At 41.8% G+C, this 18815-nt stretch overlaps 2 protein-coding genes across 2 annotated transcripts in view; one reads left to right on the forward strand and one right to left on the reverse strand.

The window, feature by feature from the left end:
* lpp (LIM domain containing preferred translocation partner in lipoma) overlaps positions 1 to 18815 on the reverse strand; it is a 366579-nt gene that overhangs the window by 228104 nt on the left and 119660 nt on the right. The window contains exon 9 of the mRNA XM_072439524.1: positions 8833 to 9002. Within this exon, the coding sequence (XP_072295625.1) occupies positions 8833 to 9002 (170 nt within the window). The remainder of the gene's footprint in view (positions 1 to 8832; positions 9003 to 18815) is intronic.
* Positions 1 to 18815, forward strand: part of dpt (dermatopontin) — a 268440-nt gene that overhangs the window by 205832 nt on the left and 43793 nt on the right. The gene's annotated exons all lie outside the window — the stretch shown is intronic.

Raw genomic sequence — 18815 nt, forward strand, 5'->3', positions numbered from 1 at the left:
AAAGATCTTGAAACGTGTCCACACTTGGAGCGGGCAGACTGTGGACGTGGACAGAGCTCTGCATTAGTCTAACCTCCTTCCCACAGGCTCAGAGATCAGGATCATATGAGGCTGGTCCTGTGAAGTAACAGCCCGAGGTCTCGCTCCTGCCTCAGACGCCTGGCAGAATCACACATGCAGAGAGGAATGTGTGCGCGCTCCTGTCGCATAGATGATCACTTCCTAGAACGGAAACTTCCTGGCAGCTCGTTCTGTCCATCTGTCAAGAAACGAGCTCAGCAAAATAAAAACACTCTGACGTGATATGACTCTGGTACATAATAATGTCACTCACAAACGCATTACATACAGTGGATGGGATAATGTATGGTGTTGTAAGCAAACGTGTCAAACATTTGAAAGTGATGCACATAATGACCACGAAGACGGTGAAGTTTGAATGATGCGGTGCAGTCTATGACCTGGAACAGACCCGACCCTCTGCATATCTGTCTTCTATTATGGCATTGATTTTCAACCGGCGTGCCAAGGAACAGTAGAGTGCTTTGGGGTATTGCCAGGTGTGCCTTGAGAAAAAAATTAATTAATGAAGTCATCTACCATTTTGGAGCGTCTTTTGGAGTGTCTTGAGTAACTTCTGAACAAGTTGAAAAGCAAAACAATCATCTTTGCCAAACAGACAGAACAAGACAGAGGCTAAATGGTTCAATTTGGTTATATATTATTGTTTTATCTGATTATTTCTGAACTGACATCTTGTGGCTTGTGATACAACGGTTACTCGACAAATCATGACTAGTCGTCTATAAGAAAATAATAAGCCATATTTCAAAAATGGTAATTGTCATCTGGACTATACAGACGTTTGTCAATTCTAAACTAAAGTACTATATTTTCCGGATTAGAAATCACTCTGGCGTATAAGTCACACCAGCCAGAAAATGCATTACAGAGAAGAAAAATATGTAGTCGCTCCGGAGTATAAGTCGCACGGCCAAAAGTATGAAGAAAGGTGCAACTTATAGTCCGGAAAATACGGTAATCGACTTGCTCTATTATGGCCAATGTCTAAATCACTTGCTTTTATTTATCAGCTTCCATTCTGAAAACCCAACTCGTTGACACCGATTTGTAAATCCAGCCACTGTCTGTAAACTCGTGCGTGTCTATGTTAAGTCTTCTTGTTTACACGTGCACGGGGGACACTCTGCCGCTCCCAAACAGCCCTCGGTGGCGGTGCGTCTGTAATACTCTTCCCCCTCTCTCTCTGCGCCGCACAGACTCGCCTCCCCAAACTCAAAGTGACCCCTGTGCACTGTGGGCCATGTCTCCAGCTCCCCGCCCCGAGAGGAGATGACACGGTGCCCAGCGGAGGTGCACTCGGGCCGGGACGGAGACTGACACTGTGGTGGGTCAGCACTGGGTCACACACAGATCTGCTTCTGACGCTCCTCCGGGGTACGAAATGTGCTCGGACAAAAACAGTAGGAGACGAGGGCGGGTCGGCTGGTCTTTGGAGTCATGTCCTGTTCTCTTGTCCAAACAACGTATTCTAATAACGCTATGAATACATACCAGGGGCCGGCATGTAACCGCGCACATGGAGCTGAGGGGTCGTAATGCAGAAGGGAAGCTAAATGTCATGGTAACGTCTCCAGCTTAAGAAATCAAACGTTCTGACTCAAGTTCAGACTGAATTGAACCGTATTCTAAATTGCCAAAATGATCAGTACTTTGTGACTTGAATAATTACTGTTAACGATTAGGCAAATAATTGTGGCAAGTAATATTTCTTTCTCAACTAAAAAAAAAAAAGCAACTTTCAGCTTTTCAATTTGGCCCCTGCAATGTTCAGTGCTGCTGTGAGGTCAGTAATCAGGACTAATGACCTCTGTGTTTTTAGCGGCGTCACTCCCACAGTACTTCACATCACGTTCATGTTTAATTGTTTTGGCAAGCGCTGAGCCGTGCGAAGATGTGAAATCCTATTCGTGCAAGTGCGATCTAATTGGTTTGCTCCTTTGAGGAATTAGAGCGGGTTAATCATGTCTGAATATACAGAACTCAATTAGAAGTGCAAGCTAATGCAGACGGCCATGAATATGTGATGACGCAGACGGTTCTTGTACGCAGTCGTGTACCAGGTCTACACACCTTTGAGTTTGTGTAGCAGCAGATGAACAGCAGGCTCACATCTGGGCTGATCATGTGACCGGGGGCATATGGGGCTCTGCCTACCTGTATATCCATCACCGAGTGTGACAGGTGAGGGGGCGTGCGCCTGTCAAATGCAATTACTCTGAAGGCCGTCACCTGAAATGCATGCTCTAAATACTCTTTATATACCAAGGATATTAGAACTTTTCTTGAGTTCTTTGTTAACAAATATAGCTGCTTTTTAATACAAAATATTAAAAAGCATAATTATTAAAAATGTGAAAATCTAGTTCCTTTTCAAGTCTTTATAGCAGTCCACATGTATTTCTCACTGACCTAATGCACTCCTAGCATCCTGATGATTCACTGCTATGGGTGTATACGCGCTTTTCATAACTGTAAGAGGGAGCGTCAAGCTAACAACAACTAGCATGCTAACGATGCACTTCCTGCACCAAGGAGAATAAAATGCTCCATAATTTGATCAGAAAGCATATTTTGGGTGTCATTTTCACTCTAAAATTGCTTTTTATAATGTATCTGTACTGGGCCTAAATGGGGTACATCCCCATTAAGCTCACACAGATGTCCAACAGTGAGAATTCTGTTTATTCAAAAGTCTATGTAATGCTTCCCCTTGTATCTGTCATTAGAAATACACATATACACAATACACAATGTTGTGCTTGGTGGGCTCCATGTGCAGCCGGATCTGGAGCATGATTCTGTCTCAGACAATATTTGCTGAATGTCCTTCCCTCTCTCAACCCAAATCATTAAAAAAGAAAAAGAAATACTCAATGTTGAGTTTTGAGATGGAGGTAAGTGTGGCCCCTTTGTGAATGGCTATGCAGACTGGAGGCTCTTACTGGAGGCCCCCCTGTGTTGTGTGGGTGCTGGTGTGGGTGCTGGGTTCACTGATGGAGGCCAGACAGCAACAAACATGCGCCTATTAATCTTTCAGATGCCAACTGAGGGATTGGTACTACTAATAATAATGCGTTATATAGACACCTAAAGCTCTCAATGATAATGTATGATATATTACGGAAGTACCTTGAAAACGCAGTAGTTTCATAATCATTGCCGTTTCACATTTAAATAAAATGAACTAGGTGAAAGCAACAAAGGACAATTGTGTGTAGCCTTCTTCAAGTTTGGCTAACTTTGGGTTCCCCCAGACAGTAGAAATAATGACCAAAATTTGATTATTTAACATTATATCAATCACTTGTTTATGCGACTGCCATTTTAAAAGGTGCAAGTGCAAGGTGTAAAGTTTAAAGCTAATGTAAAAAGCAAAGATGCATTCATGTAAAAAGATGAATACATGGTTGTGAATGGGTGAATAACTGCATGGACATACTTTCCAAATCAGTCAAAGTCAAACCGTGGCATCGAACACATCGGTCGATTGAAATGGTGGGTTCCTGGTGACTTGCAGGTCACGCCTTGAGCGATGACTTCTCCCTTTTGTACAATAGACCAGCGGAGAAAGTGCGATTGAGTGGAACGAGACCAGTCTGGAGACCATTACTTTAAATAAGAGGGGCCAAAGAAGATAATAAACCTAATTACATTCACACAAGTTGGTGTTCGTGACCTCAGCTTCACTCTGAAAACGGTCAAAAGAAGCAAAGAAATATATGAAGCTTTTGTACCGATTGCTATATAGTTTTATGATTGCTCTGTGAATATGAATCCCACTTCCCTTGTGTGCGACCTTGTGTCAGGACTCTTAAAATGCACTGCACTTTGGAGCATTCAAGGCTAATGGGAGGAAAAGAACTTTAGTGATGCGACTCCATAAGAGATCTGATCATTGTTCGTTCATTTTTGCTATTCACAAACTGTAATGAATGAGTTTGTTTACCGCGATGCAGACCTGGAGGCCAAGTATGCAGGCTTTTTAAGACCAATTAACTAGAAGCAGTTACTGGTCCATTGGCATGCCTTCAAAAATATGCAAGAAACTAAAAGCAGGGGAAATATGACAACGACGTAAATGGGTTTGGAAACCGTCGCCCTGGTCAGAGATGTTTATCTAAACTCCTGCTACAAGAAGCTGCTCCTGAAAAGATGCACTGAAACAAAAGAGACCGCCACGAATGCATCTGATGTTGGTTTGACATAGAAAGTATTGACAGGAAAGGCATTTTAGTTCACAGTGTCACATTCTGTCTCTAAATAGTCTATTAACTAAAGCTGCTACAAAAGCAAATGTTGAAAATGACTTGATTTAGTCATTGATATCAACACATTATAATAAATGCACATCATAAAATATAAGAATTATACAAATGAAAAACGTGGAAAAAGACCAAATATAAGACAACACTCATTTACACTGTGTTCTAATTAGGACTATGGCCAAGTTTTTATGAGTCACTATATGTTATGCACAGATTACTCGACATTAGCGCTAAAACTCTAACACTATGATTGCTAAAAACATAGAAAACACACAACCGTTTTGCAAATATAGAACAGCAATATTTCTTCAAACTTGTCATCTTTCATTGTGGACGGCCAAAATCGGGGACATGAAAAACAGAGGAAAGAGGAAATCCGGTTTTCATGCGCATCTCACTGTAAACACTATCAGAATGTATTCAAATCAACAGAGATTGTATAAAGATAGAGTGCAAAGGAGAGACCGGGGAAGAGCTGAGAGGAGATAGAGCGAGAGGATGAGGAAGTGAGATTGACAGAGGTGAGCTGCGGACTGGTCAGTTACTCAAAGCATCTGATGATATCTTAAACATGTTTTTTACAATACTCTGTATTGTACATATAATAACTCATGTCCGGAAATACAGGGGTTTCATACAGTTTGCATAATATGTTAAAATGACTCTGCATTGTACTGTTCAAGGAGGATTCATAAAGTGAAATCACTAAAGTTTTTTTCTTCTATAAAACAGTTTTTACCTGTATTTTGGTGAGATTTGGATGCATCTTTTGTTATTATCCCATTGACTAATCACTGATTTTGTATAATATGGGCACAAATAATACCTTTCCCTCACTTTAAAGTTGCATAGTACATCTTTAAGCATACATTCTGACTGCAGGCTCCTTCTCTCCAAGATGAAAATGGAGCCATTGTTTATTAAAAGAACATTTGTGTCACAGTGTTTAACCTGTTGTTCACATGCTGCTGATCACGCATGTTCACTTCCTGTGTCAGTGTTTCCCAGTGGAGCCTCTGCTGCCTCTGAGCTCTCACTTCTGTCCAGAGCGCTGAGCCTCTGTGAGCTGCACTGGACACTAGAATGTGTGGACAGAAAAACTAAGTCTGAAACCTTTGTCAGGGATCCGGCCTCATGTTTTATGTTGCTTCTAAAATAATTCAAAAGAGTGGAGAGAAATGCTTGGTAATTCGCAATATTAAATCTAGAGGCGTGTAGTACAACAACAGAACGTGCTTGTTTTAGGCCTGTCGTTTATTTAAATCAAACTGTGACCTCACATTTACGCTACAAAATACAAAATATGGATTATAACAAAGGAGAAGGAGTTTTTCTAAAAGTGCATCTGAAAGTTTATGTCTCTTGAGAACTAGAATCCCTGTCACTAGGTGCGCGCGGTGACGAGATGAGACGTAACCAAAACGAACGCGTTACTGATCTGAAAAAGTAACTTGGGGAGTACTAGATTACATGGCTGCGCGTTACGTTCCTCGTTACTCTAAAGATGTCGAGCATTCTAAAGCGTTACCAGCTAATGCCTTACTCCCAACTCTGCTCCCAAGGAGATGGCAATGTTATATTATTTGTGGTAAAAGCTTTTTCCTTTACTCAAGAACTAAGGAGTGTGTTTAAAGGCCAATAACAATACTGCATAATATTTGTACTTTACGGTACATCTTTTTGATCTATTTATTTACATTATAATGTAGCCATTCATATTCATAGTATTTTCACTGCACCTTAGTTATTGTTATTACTGATACTATATTACAGAATGCTTCATATGAACTCTACGTTATTGGACTGAACATTAGACTAAAAACAAAACTCCCTAAACGCTGAACCAAAAGGTGTGTGGTTCTGGGAGATTCCTAGACTGTGATTTGGAGCAAACTCTCTTCGCTTTCCTCTCTGGGATGAAACATTTCTCCAAAGACACAGCACTCTCTAATGGCACCGCCGCCACAACCCTGCGGATGGGAATAAAAGCAGCAGAAATTACTTTCATTAAGAAATTCAGATTTGCCCCACGCTTTTGATCTTGTGCCAGAAGAACATTTATGCTGATGAAATGCATACATAAAGTTACAGAATTATCCGGCTGGTCCTTAGCGCGTGTATCGGAGTTGGAGAACTTCCAGACAAGACAACTACAATCTCTGTGAGTGCCTCTGAAGGAGTGAGTGATTTAGGAGATGCTCAAACGCTGGAAACGGGACGGAGACGTTTCCTGCAAATGATGAAAAGAGGAAAAGCACAGAGTTTTTTTGGACGCTGGACGCTCTGTTTGTGTGGAAAAGAAGTAATGAATGTCTTTAAAGCAAATATTATGTCTCATGTTTGCTGGAGGCATAAAGCATCTTTAATGGGGAACTAAAATCTACCCCAAAGAAATGGCAAATTAAAATTGCTTATGTTAAATAAAAAAAATGCTGTTAAAAAAAAAGCTGATTTGAAATAGAAATGAAAAATGTGATGTTGTGAACTTTCAAATAATGAGTAAAATGTGATATTTCTACATATTTGTTATTAATTGTACAGATATTTTGCATTTGACTGATAATTAAACCTTGACTAATATGTTTAGACATGTTTTAGCATACTGTATTTCTGTTCGATTGACATAGTATCATTTCAATATATTTACTGAGATACTCCCAAAAAAGTACAGAGATATTCAATTGTTTATAGTTTCACAATCTTGATCATTGGAGCATCCTCATTTTTAAAACCAATTACCGTATCTCTAAATGTGTCCACCAACTTCCTCTTATATCTTGCATGAATGAATTTACAGAAACTACTTTATTTTATTTTTTGTGCTTGTCTGATTTCTGCTGACATGACAGAAACCACACGTCCGGTGGTAAACCCAGGGGACCGCCACATTCACATGTACGAAAGGGAACTTACAACAACATTTGCATTAGAATAGCCAACTCCAGACAAAGTTGTGCAAGGGCGTCCTACTTCTGCAGAGGATTTCTTTTTTTTTTTTTTTTTTTTTGGAGAATGGAGATATTAAAATAAGTTGGTCCGAAATAACTTGCTGGGAACATCCTGAGTGATTTGAATGATGTAACCGCCGTCTGAAAGGGGAAACTGCTGTCTTAGTCTTATCTGATCCACTTAGACAAGTAATACCATGTTATATTCCTACACCATCCAGACGGGCTCGATAAGGAGATGCATTTTAAGTCTATCGCGGCGCTTATCACCACTTAACTATAAGATCGTTCTGCATCAAGCTCTCGGAAGGCATTCATCAAATAATTCACCAAGAAGACGATAAAATGAAATCCTCTGCCATAAAAAGACAGCTAATGTGGAAACAATGTGATTAGAATAAGGGAACGGCGGCATGACAAGTTTATCAGTTTGTCCAATACAAAAAAAGACTATTTGTTTGAACTTCTCTATTCCTGTATGAAATCAGGCCCGGCCAAAACACTTTCTTTAATTGACTTTTAACCAGAACACAAACAACAGACTGACTTTGCTTATTTGACCTTTATTGCAACTACACATCCGTCAAAGCTTGGACAGCCACTTTCAGATGAAGATACTGACCCAATAAACTCAACAAAATATGGATCAAGTCATTTACTACAGTATTAAGCAATAAATATTCTTCCTCATCATAAACCAAGTGTGGATTATCCATTAAAGGGCAGATTTCATACACCGTTTGTGTTGTTATTGGCCTTCAAACATGTTCTTGACTACTTTTTACTTTGGCATCTCATGTTTTAGAACTTGGAAGAAAAAGAAAAAGTCTACAAAAGCTTCATTACTTCATTTGAGTCAGGCATTTCCCACGCCTCGAAGTTAAAACACTACTGGCTGCAGAATAATGCAGCCAGTAGTGTTGTACTGAGCGTGATTCGACGGCAGAAATACTCATAACGAGAATGTATGTGTTTTATGACATATCAAACACATTATGTCACAATATGATTTGTGTTTTGTTTTTGGGAATACACAGATAAGTAGATGAAATTACTTGCAATTATGTGCAATCAAGAGAGAGCGAGAGGCAGGCGAGGCGTCCTTAAAGGTGCTTTAAGATGTTCAACTAATGTTTAGTTACATAAAAACATAAAAACATGAAAACCAGAGATAGTGTTAGAGTTCTTTCTAAACTGTTTGCAGCGGTCCAAAGTTATTGCTCCTGTACTTACTGCATTGTGAGCATCTTTGGGCACTTTTCACATTATCAGTTATGCACAACTGCTAAGCCCCGCCCCGTCAGCAGCAGATTGTCATTTACGTTAACTTTTGAAGAGGATGATTTTGCACGATTTGCCCCAATTAACGAGATTGTTCTTACGTTTACTTTTTATACGGCTTTGGCTATTCTATGTATACTTGCATGATGGATTCTGCCAAAAACTTGAAACGTACTACATTTGACCCCAATCTGTGAATTAGACACAAGAATACTGCAGAGAGAAACAGAAGCCCGTCCTGGCCTGGTACTCACGACATAGCAGGGCTCGCAGTAGGCCTTCTTTTCCACGGCGTAGAAGGGTTTCCCGCGCAGTTTGCTGCTGCAGGTCATACACACGAAGCAGTCCACGTGGAAGACCTGGTCCATCGCCGTGCAGCCGGTGCCTTCTCCCACCACGTTCTCCCCACAGCTGGCACAGCGCCCTGGGGAGCGGGAGCAGCCAGTCAGCCCAGATGCAGCACGCACACACGTACCAACACAAACTCATTTATGTTAAGAGACATTTATTCAATCAATAACGTAAGCATTGAATCGACATGATCGTTTGCGCAGCAGCGTCATCAAAGAATGAAGAAAATGATTGGGAAACAGAGCGATGAACCCGGTTTGACCTGTTCAAAACGAGGTCTGTGAAACAAGGAGAAAATAGCAGCTCCCGCTCACTCACTGCAGGTCAAGGACGCGACCTTTAGCAGAGGACGTGACCTTTAGCAGAGGACGTGACCTTTAGCAGACGCTTTGCTCTGGCCAGATGTAGGACCAACTACAGAACTTCATTATTCCTACAGCCATTGCCCTCTTGCACTTTACCTGCACTTTACCTGCACTTTACCTGCACTTTACCTGAATTGCTTAAACTGTATTGTTTGCAATTGTTTAAATCCCGTTTATTGCATGTGTGATGTTTTTCATGCAGATGTTTTAAATAATTGCCTCTCAGGAATCAAATGAATAAGTATAATACAAATGAAAATGTTTTTATATTAATTTGCCAAAAGAACACACTATTGTCACAGCATGAAGAAACAAGCAGCCATTACGTGTGAGTGACAGAAAGTTTGTCTGAATGCGGTTTTGTTACACCCACAGTCACCTTTTCAGAAGGTGTTTTAGTTAAAACACGATCTCACATTAGTGTCCACATATAAAAGCAGTCCATCTCAAACACTAAACACTGAACATCATTTTATTCATTAGTTTTATTCACCAATACAATATTTTGCTTCAGAAGGAACTCTTGCTGAATGAGAGACCTTCATTTGCAGTTGAAGCCTTTATTGTAACTTGTATGAACTATATTTTCATACAAATGATACAAAAAAGCAAAATAACAGTAAAAGTGGTTAGACTTGTAGCAGACTACTTTTTCTTGGAGTCTACACTCTCACTGTGACACAATAAGCTCTTTATACTTCCCATTTTGGTCCATTACACTGGCAAATGCAATAATGCACGCAAACGTCATAAAAGTACAGTTCAATGAAAGGAATGGTGTTAAGTGAATACATTTAACTTACATAAAAATACTACATAGTCAATGTACGTGTAAGTATTTCTATCATCTGTAAAGCACAATGCAAGAAGCCCTACTTTTTTTTTTAGCACATTTTTTTTCCAAAATAATTCCTCACAAATCTAAAGAAGTCGTCATCTCAAGAGACCAAAGACCAATTAGATTTACCTGCTTCACTACACGCTGTTGCCCAATACAATTATTTTATTCAAGCGTCAATGTCAAAAGTGTCTAATCTTTATACTTCTATTTCAAAACACAGATAAGCGGATTAAATACTATAATTATTCCCCTTTAAAGAAGCTACGCACTTAGCCAAAAAGTCTGACATGGCAACATTTTTTCTTGTTCCAAAAGTCTTGATAAAAAGAAAACTTCACAAGTCTAAGTAAGCCTTTGTGTCAAAAGTGATACTACTATTGCGCGGTGAGAACGCTGATTGCGCAGTGCGAGACACGGCAATGGGATCTCTCTGACTGAAACCAGAGATATCTTTAATTGAGTTTAAGATGTTCTCCACTCAATGCATTTTATCTTCAACCCAATTAATAACACTGTCAATTTAATTACTACTATCTCGACAATAATAGGCTTTCAAAAAGATTTTTATTTTTGACACATCTAAGGACCGATGCCATCTCGCAAAAATGATACAGTATATTTAATTAATTCTTCTATGCATCTTTTTGGATGTTTTTTTTTCTTTTTTCGTTCGTTTCTTGCTGCATCTAAAGAGCGATTTGCCAGTGATTGACATGCGCTGTTGTGAAGAGAGCAGTTCAAGCATTTTAACTGAGGGAGATACACTATCTGATCAAGCCATTTTGAACACTTGTACGCCGCGTTTTCCAAATCAAAAACTCAAATGATGCGTGTCAGGTATCAGAGAAGAACTTTTACACATCGGCGAGATGAGATGCCTGCATGACTGGAAGGTTTGCTAATGTCTTTCTAATCTAACATCGCTCATTATCTTATCCATGGAGACGGAGGAAAGTTGCTCACAGAATCGCTAGACAACAACTTTTCCAGCAACAGCGACACAGACGTACGAAATACAACGTTTGCGGATGTGTTTTGATGGAACGATACGCCTTCTTTATAGATGTTCTATTACGCCTAGACTACAGTATGTTTGGTGATGGTCTTAAAAGGTGTCAGCACGAAACAATTTGCATCATATGTGCCGTTTAAAACATGGTAGAATAAACCGTTTTCCCTTTGGCCCTTATTGGCTGTCGGTTACGCTCTGGCGTCCATGTCTCGTTCCCTCTCGTTCGTGTATTGGTCTCAAACAGGTCTTGATTTCAATTGACTACAACACAAGCTTCCTGACATCGCTCTGCTCCCTGTAACATCTGTACCCACACCTCATTTACCAGCGCGTTACCTTCTGTACGGGAGGCAGATTAAACAAAGGCACGTCTCTTGGGGCGGGGGGGAGCGCGTGGGTGTGAGCGGAGGGTAATCGCTTCAGAGGGCCCCGGGATTACAGCGTGCCGAGCCTGTTAGCGCCTCTACATCACAGGACATCCTTCTCAGAGTGGATGGGAATGCCAAACATATCCCAGAGGGCTCACACTTTAAACAAACCAAACCCGGCTTGGAAATCCTTTTGCTTTTGGCAGTCTGTGATCGAAGAGAGCCCTCAGGAGCTATTTGAATAAACTTGATACAACACAGTGGATGAACACACATGTACACAATGAGGAAAATCCCTTTGAGGCAGCAGCAGCCACACAGACATGTATGAAAGACGCCAGACCACACACCAGCAAACGCCTCATGTGACGGACCAAAACAGGAGGGTCTTGTGACGTACTGTACACACGGTAAACGTGCTTTGTGTTAACCACCATTGCACACAACAGGTGATGTCACCAGTAGAACGGGACAATTCGTCTGCTTTATTGTCATATAACATCAGCCACAAGTCCATTATAGTCCACAGTCATATCTAAGGTTTAGGCAAATTCATTTACTGCAATGGAAAAGTTGTTTCAGTTTGCGTGTATTGTAACAGCAGCACATTATGACAAAATGAGACCACTGCATGCTGTCTGCAGCTAATAAAGTATTTGATTTCTCGTCAACCAGTGCAGAAAGCGCTCTGCTTGGATGGCCTGCCCCAGTGTCACTTTGCCACCTGAAAAAGTGGTTTTATAGCCGGGCACTCGGCTGAAAATGTATACATGTGAATGCAAAGAGCTGCGGATGAATTAGATTGAAATTCTTCTTTTTGCAATGTGAAAATCAAGTACCCCTGCTTTAAGTGATCAAATAATCCGTATCTGGTGTGTTAAAGGACTCCAAAATGCCAAAAAGACCATCCATTATGCTAAAATGACCCAGGAAAGGGGCCTGTTGAGCTCAAATGACTCTTCTTCAAAAAAATAACAAATTGTTAGTTTCCCTAGTTGTATTTATTTTGCTGACTAGTTCCCCCCTCACATAATTGAACTTAAGACTTTCAATCTTCAGAATTTCACCCATTACTCAAAAGCCATAACCTGGTGTGACCCAAACCTTTTATCCATCAACCACAGCGCCAAAGCCCAAATAAAGAGGTGGCGACAGGAGAGAGGATTATTCTTTACTTTTTTGGTTATGAGTCAGTCCAATTTGTACAGTAATTATTTGCCTAATCATTTTAAAAAGAATAGAAAAAGAAGACAACTTTTTACAAATAATACTGTGGAGTTGAACATTCTTTTTCAGTGTGTTCATCCCCCCCAAAAAGTATTTCTTTCTTGATCTGAATATCACTGTATAATCGAAGAGACTATTGTTTTACAAACGCTCTTCATCAATAATTTCACATGGCGCCATTGGAAGTGAGCGATTTTTGAGTCACTACTTCAGTCGAGGTGCTGAATAATGGAGCGCTGCAACTGAAGGAACACGGTATTTACCCGGTGGAGCTGATCCCAAATACTTTCCAACTATTTCAGCCGCACATAAAGGAATCATGAAAAGCCCGTGCTCCCCAGTGTCCCTTTGCGCTGAGAATGGAACCACAGCCTTAATATCCCACTTCAAATGGTTCCTGTACAAACCAATGCAATGGCGGCAGGAGGGGGAGGGTTTAATTTACACTTGACTCACTTTCTTTCCTTTCATTGCTCAGCCTCAGAAGTGTCTCCTCTCTGTTACATGGAAAGTCAAAAGCAAAGTCTTTTTTCTTCTCTTTTTTAAAAGCAGCACATTCCCTGTGAGCTATAGAGGCTTCCAATGCTTAGACAATTTAATTGGATAAAAGGAAAAGATTAAAGAGGCCCTGACTGTGTTCCATAAATAATTGATTGCTAATGTATTTGTAGTGGCAGGGAGACGCTGTTGTTTGGTGAATGGGGGATGTTGAGTGGCAGAACGCCTCAGATTTTGCTCCATCTTGCCGTCTTTGTTTTTTCACGCCGTGATGTTGAAGCGGCATGAAAGGCAGAGAGGGAGCACACTTGCAGCTCAATTTGATCTTACATCGTCAGAAATCAAAGATCGTGCATGTAAAGAGGGATCGCAAGGAACTTTTTGGTGGGAGACCAAACTTTTCACACTATCTTACTAAAGAATACAATTCTGCTGGTGCAACCCTTGCAAAGCCCAAAGGCAAAGGCAGCAACTGTAGTTCCTATTCAAAACTAATAAAAGATCCACCAAACCCACTCGGGAGCCACAACTTAAGTTTGTGTTGGAAAAAAACAGACAATTTCATGGTTACATCACTAAGTGTTTGACTACAGAATGTTTTTTAAACTATTAACACAAAGGACACTATAGCTTCAAAGGATTTAGTTTCCAGGGAACAAGAGCAAAAGGCTGGTCAAAAACAGTTGAAACTTCTTCACACTTAATTAAGGCAGGACCTACAGGTCAAACCGTGGTTAAGAGCGCAGACTACAGAGCCATAGGCCTCCGTGTGTTGTTCTTCTCTGGTCTAGGGTTATTGCTTTGTTGTTTCAGATGGGCCCTGAGCGCCCTCACAATGCTGCGGCCCCTCAGGACGACAGAAGAATGGCTGTCATCGCTATATTTCAGTCTGAATGCCTCCGCTCCTCGGCTGCTCTAATCTCATTCCCAGTGTCAGCAGATCGAGAGCAGAGATGTGCGATGGAGGAGGACGGCGCTGGGGCGAAACGTGCCACAAAGCATTAGCGCTGGCTGTCAGGGCCTCAGGGTCTGCAACTGTGCTGTACATGAGGAAGGAGCAGGTCGACTGTGGAGCGCAGCTAGGACAAGCACAGGCTGGAGACGGAACAGGTGAGTGTGTGTCGTGTACCATTCTGTGTGTTTCTGTACGGCCTACGTGTGTGTGTATATATGTATGTATGTGTGTGTGTGTGTGTGTGTGTGTGTGTGTGTGTGTGTGTGTGCGTATATGTGTGTCTGTGTGTATGCGTAGGTGTGCGTGTGTGTGTGCGTGCGTGCGTATATGTATGTCTGTGTGTGCGTGCGTGCGTGTGTGTATGTATATGTATGTCTGTGTGTGTGTGCGTATATGTATGTCTGTGTGCGTATATGTATGTCTGTGTGTGTGCGTGCGTGCGTGTGTGTGTGTGTATGTGTGTATGTGTGTATATGTATGTCTGTGTGTGTGTGTGCGTATGTGTGTGCGTGTGTATATGTATGTGTGTGTGTGTGCGTGTATATGTGTGTGCGTGTGTGTATATGTATGTATGTGCGTGCGTGTATATGTGTGTGCGTATGTGTATGTATGTGTGCGTGCGTGAGGTCAAAAGCTCACTCACAAATGAAATCTAGCAACGTGAGGCCGCGAGCCTCAGCTGGGCTCACACGCAGCTGATCCTGCAAGCCTCAGTGGATCTGTCTGAACGAGGCCCAGGACAGAGGGGAGGGGCTGGGCCTGGGGCGCGGTCACCTCACGTGAACCATAGAGAGGAGTGAGAACACGGCCTCCAAGAGACTAGAAAGCAGCAGCAGAGGTCAGTGCAGTGGCACCGTAATGACAGCAGATACAGGAGGACTGTCTGTTAAGTTAATTCACTCTTGCATACTGGAGGAGATAATGTGGAAGATGGTGACACAGCAGGGAAATGTATTAGTTTATTTGGTTGAATAAAAACATTTTGATAAGCCGCTCGGCCCACTCTGATTTACAAAGCGTATTTGTTACAAAAGGCAGCTGTGATGGATGAGCTGAGCCTATTGTGTCCTATAATCTAGTCTTTAGCTGTCACGTACTAATCCACTGTAGGTGGTACAGTGATGCACAGGCTTTGGACGAGTTACCATGTCACCAGACTGCTCTTGTGATGCCCCCTCCTCCTGCCCCCGGGTGGTCCATGACCTCCTTCAGCGGCATTATCTACTGTGTGGAGCACAGAGCACAGGGCCCTGCACCCGGAGCAGACAGGAAACAGCAGCTCTTCAGGCTCCCTCTCACAGCAGGGCCGCAGGAGGATGTTAGACAATAACTACAGGCACTTTATCATTATCATTGTGTCAATTGTGTGCAGAGGCAGTTGTTTTCATAGTCACCTCAGAGCAGGAAGTTAATTTTCTGCCAGCAGCTTTGTGTAGTAGTGCAACGCATGTTTAAACATCTATGAACAATCAAGACTGTTAAATAGTTTGACTTAAAAGCAAGTCAATGCATTCATTCATGTTCTCCAGCTTGTTCCCGTTAGGGGTCACAAGTGACTGGAGCCTATCCCAGTGACTTTGGGTCTTAGGCAGGGTACATCCCAGACAGGGGCCAGCTCGTCGCAGGGTTAATGAATGTCAATGTAATGCCACTGAAACAATGAGAGCACGAACACAACCAACTCAGGCTTTCACTGTAGATGTCTGTAAATATTTTCTATAGCTTAGGTATATAGCACTTATTGTCAGCATTTCGAGACTGGACACAAAAATGCAGTGGGCAGTTTACTTTGAATTTACGAATTGCAGAGGCTACAGTTGCACACTTCATCTGTCCAAGTGTCAGAAACTACAGCTGTGTAAAGTTAGAAGTCACCACTGAATGAGCTGTCACATTCATATCTAACCGCTGTATTTTGCTTCCATTACATTACATTTCTGTGGTTGTATAAATTCACACATTAGCAGCCAGAATCCTTCTCCTTTAGGAGATTCTCCATGTCTATGTATGCAAGGTATTTCAGTAAACGTCTCTTTTCGCTCATTTCTGTTTTTAAGGAATTGCTTATTTATGAGCTCGGTTTCTTTGCGCCGAAGAATTGAATTAGTTCCATTTGAGCTGCGTTGTGTTTGTAGTTGGAGGGCTTTTCTTTTCTACGTTAAACGGAAACCTTTGCACTCTAAATGGAACCGGTTTGTTGTGGTGGGTGGGAGCGAGGTGCTTGGCCGAAGGCACTGGGTGGGGGGAGCAGGGGCGGAGGTGGGACGGGGGGGTTAGCGCTCTGTGAAGTGGGTTCGCGGCTGGTGGGTGGGTGTCTTGGAAAAGGTTCGAGTCTGACATGCATCCCACTTGTTATGACATGTAGAGGCACATCTGATAGCGAACTCCTGAGAGGTTCCTTAGGGCGACCTCGCTAATATGCAAATCCTTTCAGCAGAGTATCTAAGACAAAGCACAAAGCTGTCTAAACTACGCACCTATTATTACATTTACTTCATAGAGGAAATAAAGAAAGAGTGATGAAGTTTGTTCTGACCCACTTACCTTAACTGCTCTGCACAAGGCGCCGGCACAGAAGAGAGAAGCAAGTGTTTTATACATTGTATGTGTGGAGAATGCTGCTATGGTTCACTTTGGAGCGGATTGGTACGGTCCAAAAGGGTCTTCAATGTCTCAAGTGAACCGCACAGGTCTATTAAGAGGTTTGAAGGGGGCCGCGAGAGGTCGAGCTTCCAAAACTGTCTGGCTCACTTTTGGCTCCTGGAACGCATTTGAGCGAGATGACTGGAGAAGACAGAATGCAGACTCAGGTGAAAATTAAAGGTCAAAAAGCAGATGAACATTCATTTATTTCATTCGTGTTCATTCAAAGTCACTGGGTAGACCCAGTGACTTAGGGCCCGAGTCGGGGTACACCCTGGACAGGGGTCTGCTCGTCTCAGTTAACACAACAGATAACACCCACTTGATCTTGTGATAAATCGTTGTATTTCCAGTAATGATACATTAGTATTTAATACTTGGAAAAACGAAACACGTGAGCAACAGCTGTTTGTCAGAATCCGAAAAGGTTTATTACCATTGTCAAACAAAATTCACAAACATAGGAACTTGATTTGGTGATTAATTGCAACATAAAACAATGAACAATAAAATAAAAAATAAATAAAAAAACAAGATATGTAGAATCAAATAGGGCATTGAAGAAAAACAATAAACATTTCCTATAAAATACAAACAGGCTTAATATATACAAATTTACACACTATAGATGTAGTGCAGAAGTGAACAGTGCAGTGATTGATTGATTGATTGATTGATGGATTGATTGATTGATTAAACAATACTTTAAGTGGCAGGTGTTCATGAGTCCAATGGCAGAGTGAAAGAAACTGTTCTTGTGGCGGGAGGTTCTGGTCCGGATGACCCTTATCCTCCTGCCTAAGGGGAGAGGCCTCCTGCCTGAGGGAAGTGGTCTCCTGCCTGAGGGGAGTGGCTCAAATAGTCCATGTCCAGGGTGAGAAGGGTCGGCTGTGATCCGACCTGTTCGTCCCAGAGTCCTGGAGACGTACAGGTCCTGCAGAGATGAAAGTCTGCAGCTGATCACCTTCTCAGCAGAGGACCCTGTAGTCTCTGTTTGTCCCTGGCTGTGGCTCCAACGTACCACACGGTGATGGAGGAGGTGATGGAGGAGGCGAGGATGGACTCTATGATGGCCGTGTACAACTGCACCATCATCTCCGCTGCAGCTTGGCTTTCCTCAGCTGCTGCAGGAAGTACATCCTCTCCACTGTCTTCTGGGCATTGAATCGATGTACAGCACTCATATCAAGATCGAAAATATTATATTTCCAGTATAGAATGTGATTAACATAATTAAAACCCATGCATTAGATAAAGAGATATTGAAATATGGTGTAGAGGCCCACAGAAGTGAAATAAATGCAAATGTTTATCTGTTTATATCCTGTTTATGCTGTCTTTTGCCACGGCACACAGAAACACAAACTTACTAAATTACTAAAACAAAATTATGAATGGCTGAGATTGGCCAATTTTTATTTTATTTATTAAGAAAAACACTGAAGATCACTGACATCACCTGCTCATGTAGCAGACCCTGTCAGCGGTGATGCATTCTGTCATTAGCACTACAACAAACTGGTCTGGAGCCAGAGCCAATTGAAACGTGGCTTTCAACAGATCTAAGCCGGCAGGAGTTCGAAGCTGGACTGTCCAGCTGTGCCCATTTTAACCATGCTTTTTGTTTGTTAATACAAGTTGTATCACCACGTCTGACATTGAGACTCATGCCAGACCGTACAAAATTCCAAGGTTTGATGCACTGAACTAGATTTAAGGCCGTCTGTGTGTGGCACAATGAGTCTTTTTAAAAACATTATCCACCAAACAAAGGTTGAAATATGGAGACTGAGGGCTTCTAGAAATACAGAAACTGTGTTTGGATAGTCCACATTTGTGTCGTCGGCCGTAGTCACGGTTAATTTATCATTGCAATCTTAGATTCAACTCAAGGTTTTCTGTTTCATGTATAGGTTGTGTTCACGTGAAAACATAAGGTAACAAGTATGAAGGTTCGTCCTGAGCTCCAATACACCT

This window comes from Eucyclogobius newberryi, unplaced genomic scaffold (assembly GCF_026437365.1).
Source record: "Eucyclogobius newberryi isolate DKJ021-1_F unplaced genomic scaffold, fEucNew1.0.hap1 SCAF_9, whole genome shotgun sequence".
NCBI classification, from domain to species: Eukaryota; Metazoa; Chordata; class Actinopteri; order Gobiiformes; family Gobiidae; genus Eucyclogobius; species Eucyclogobius newberryi.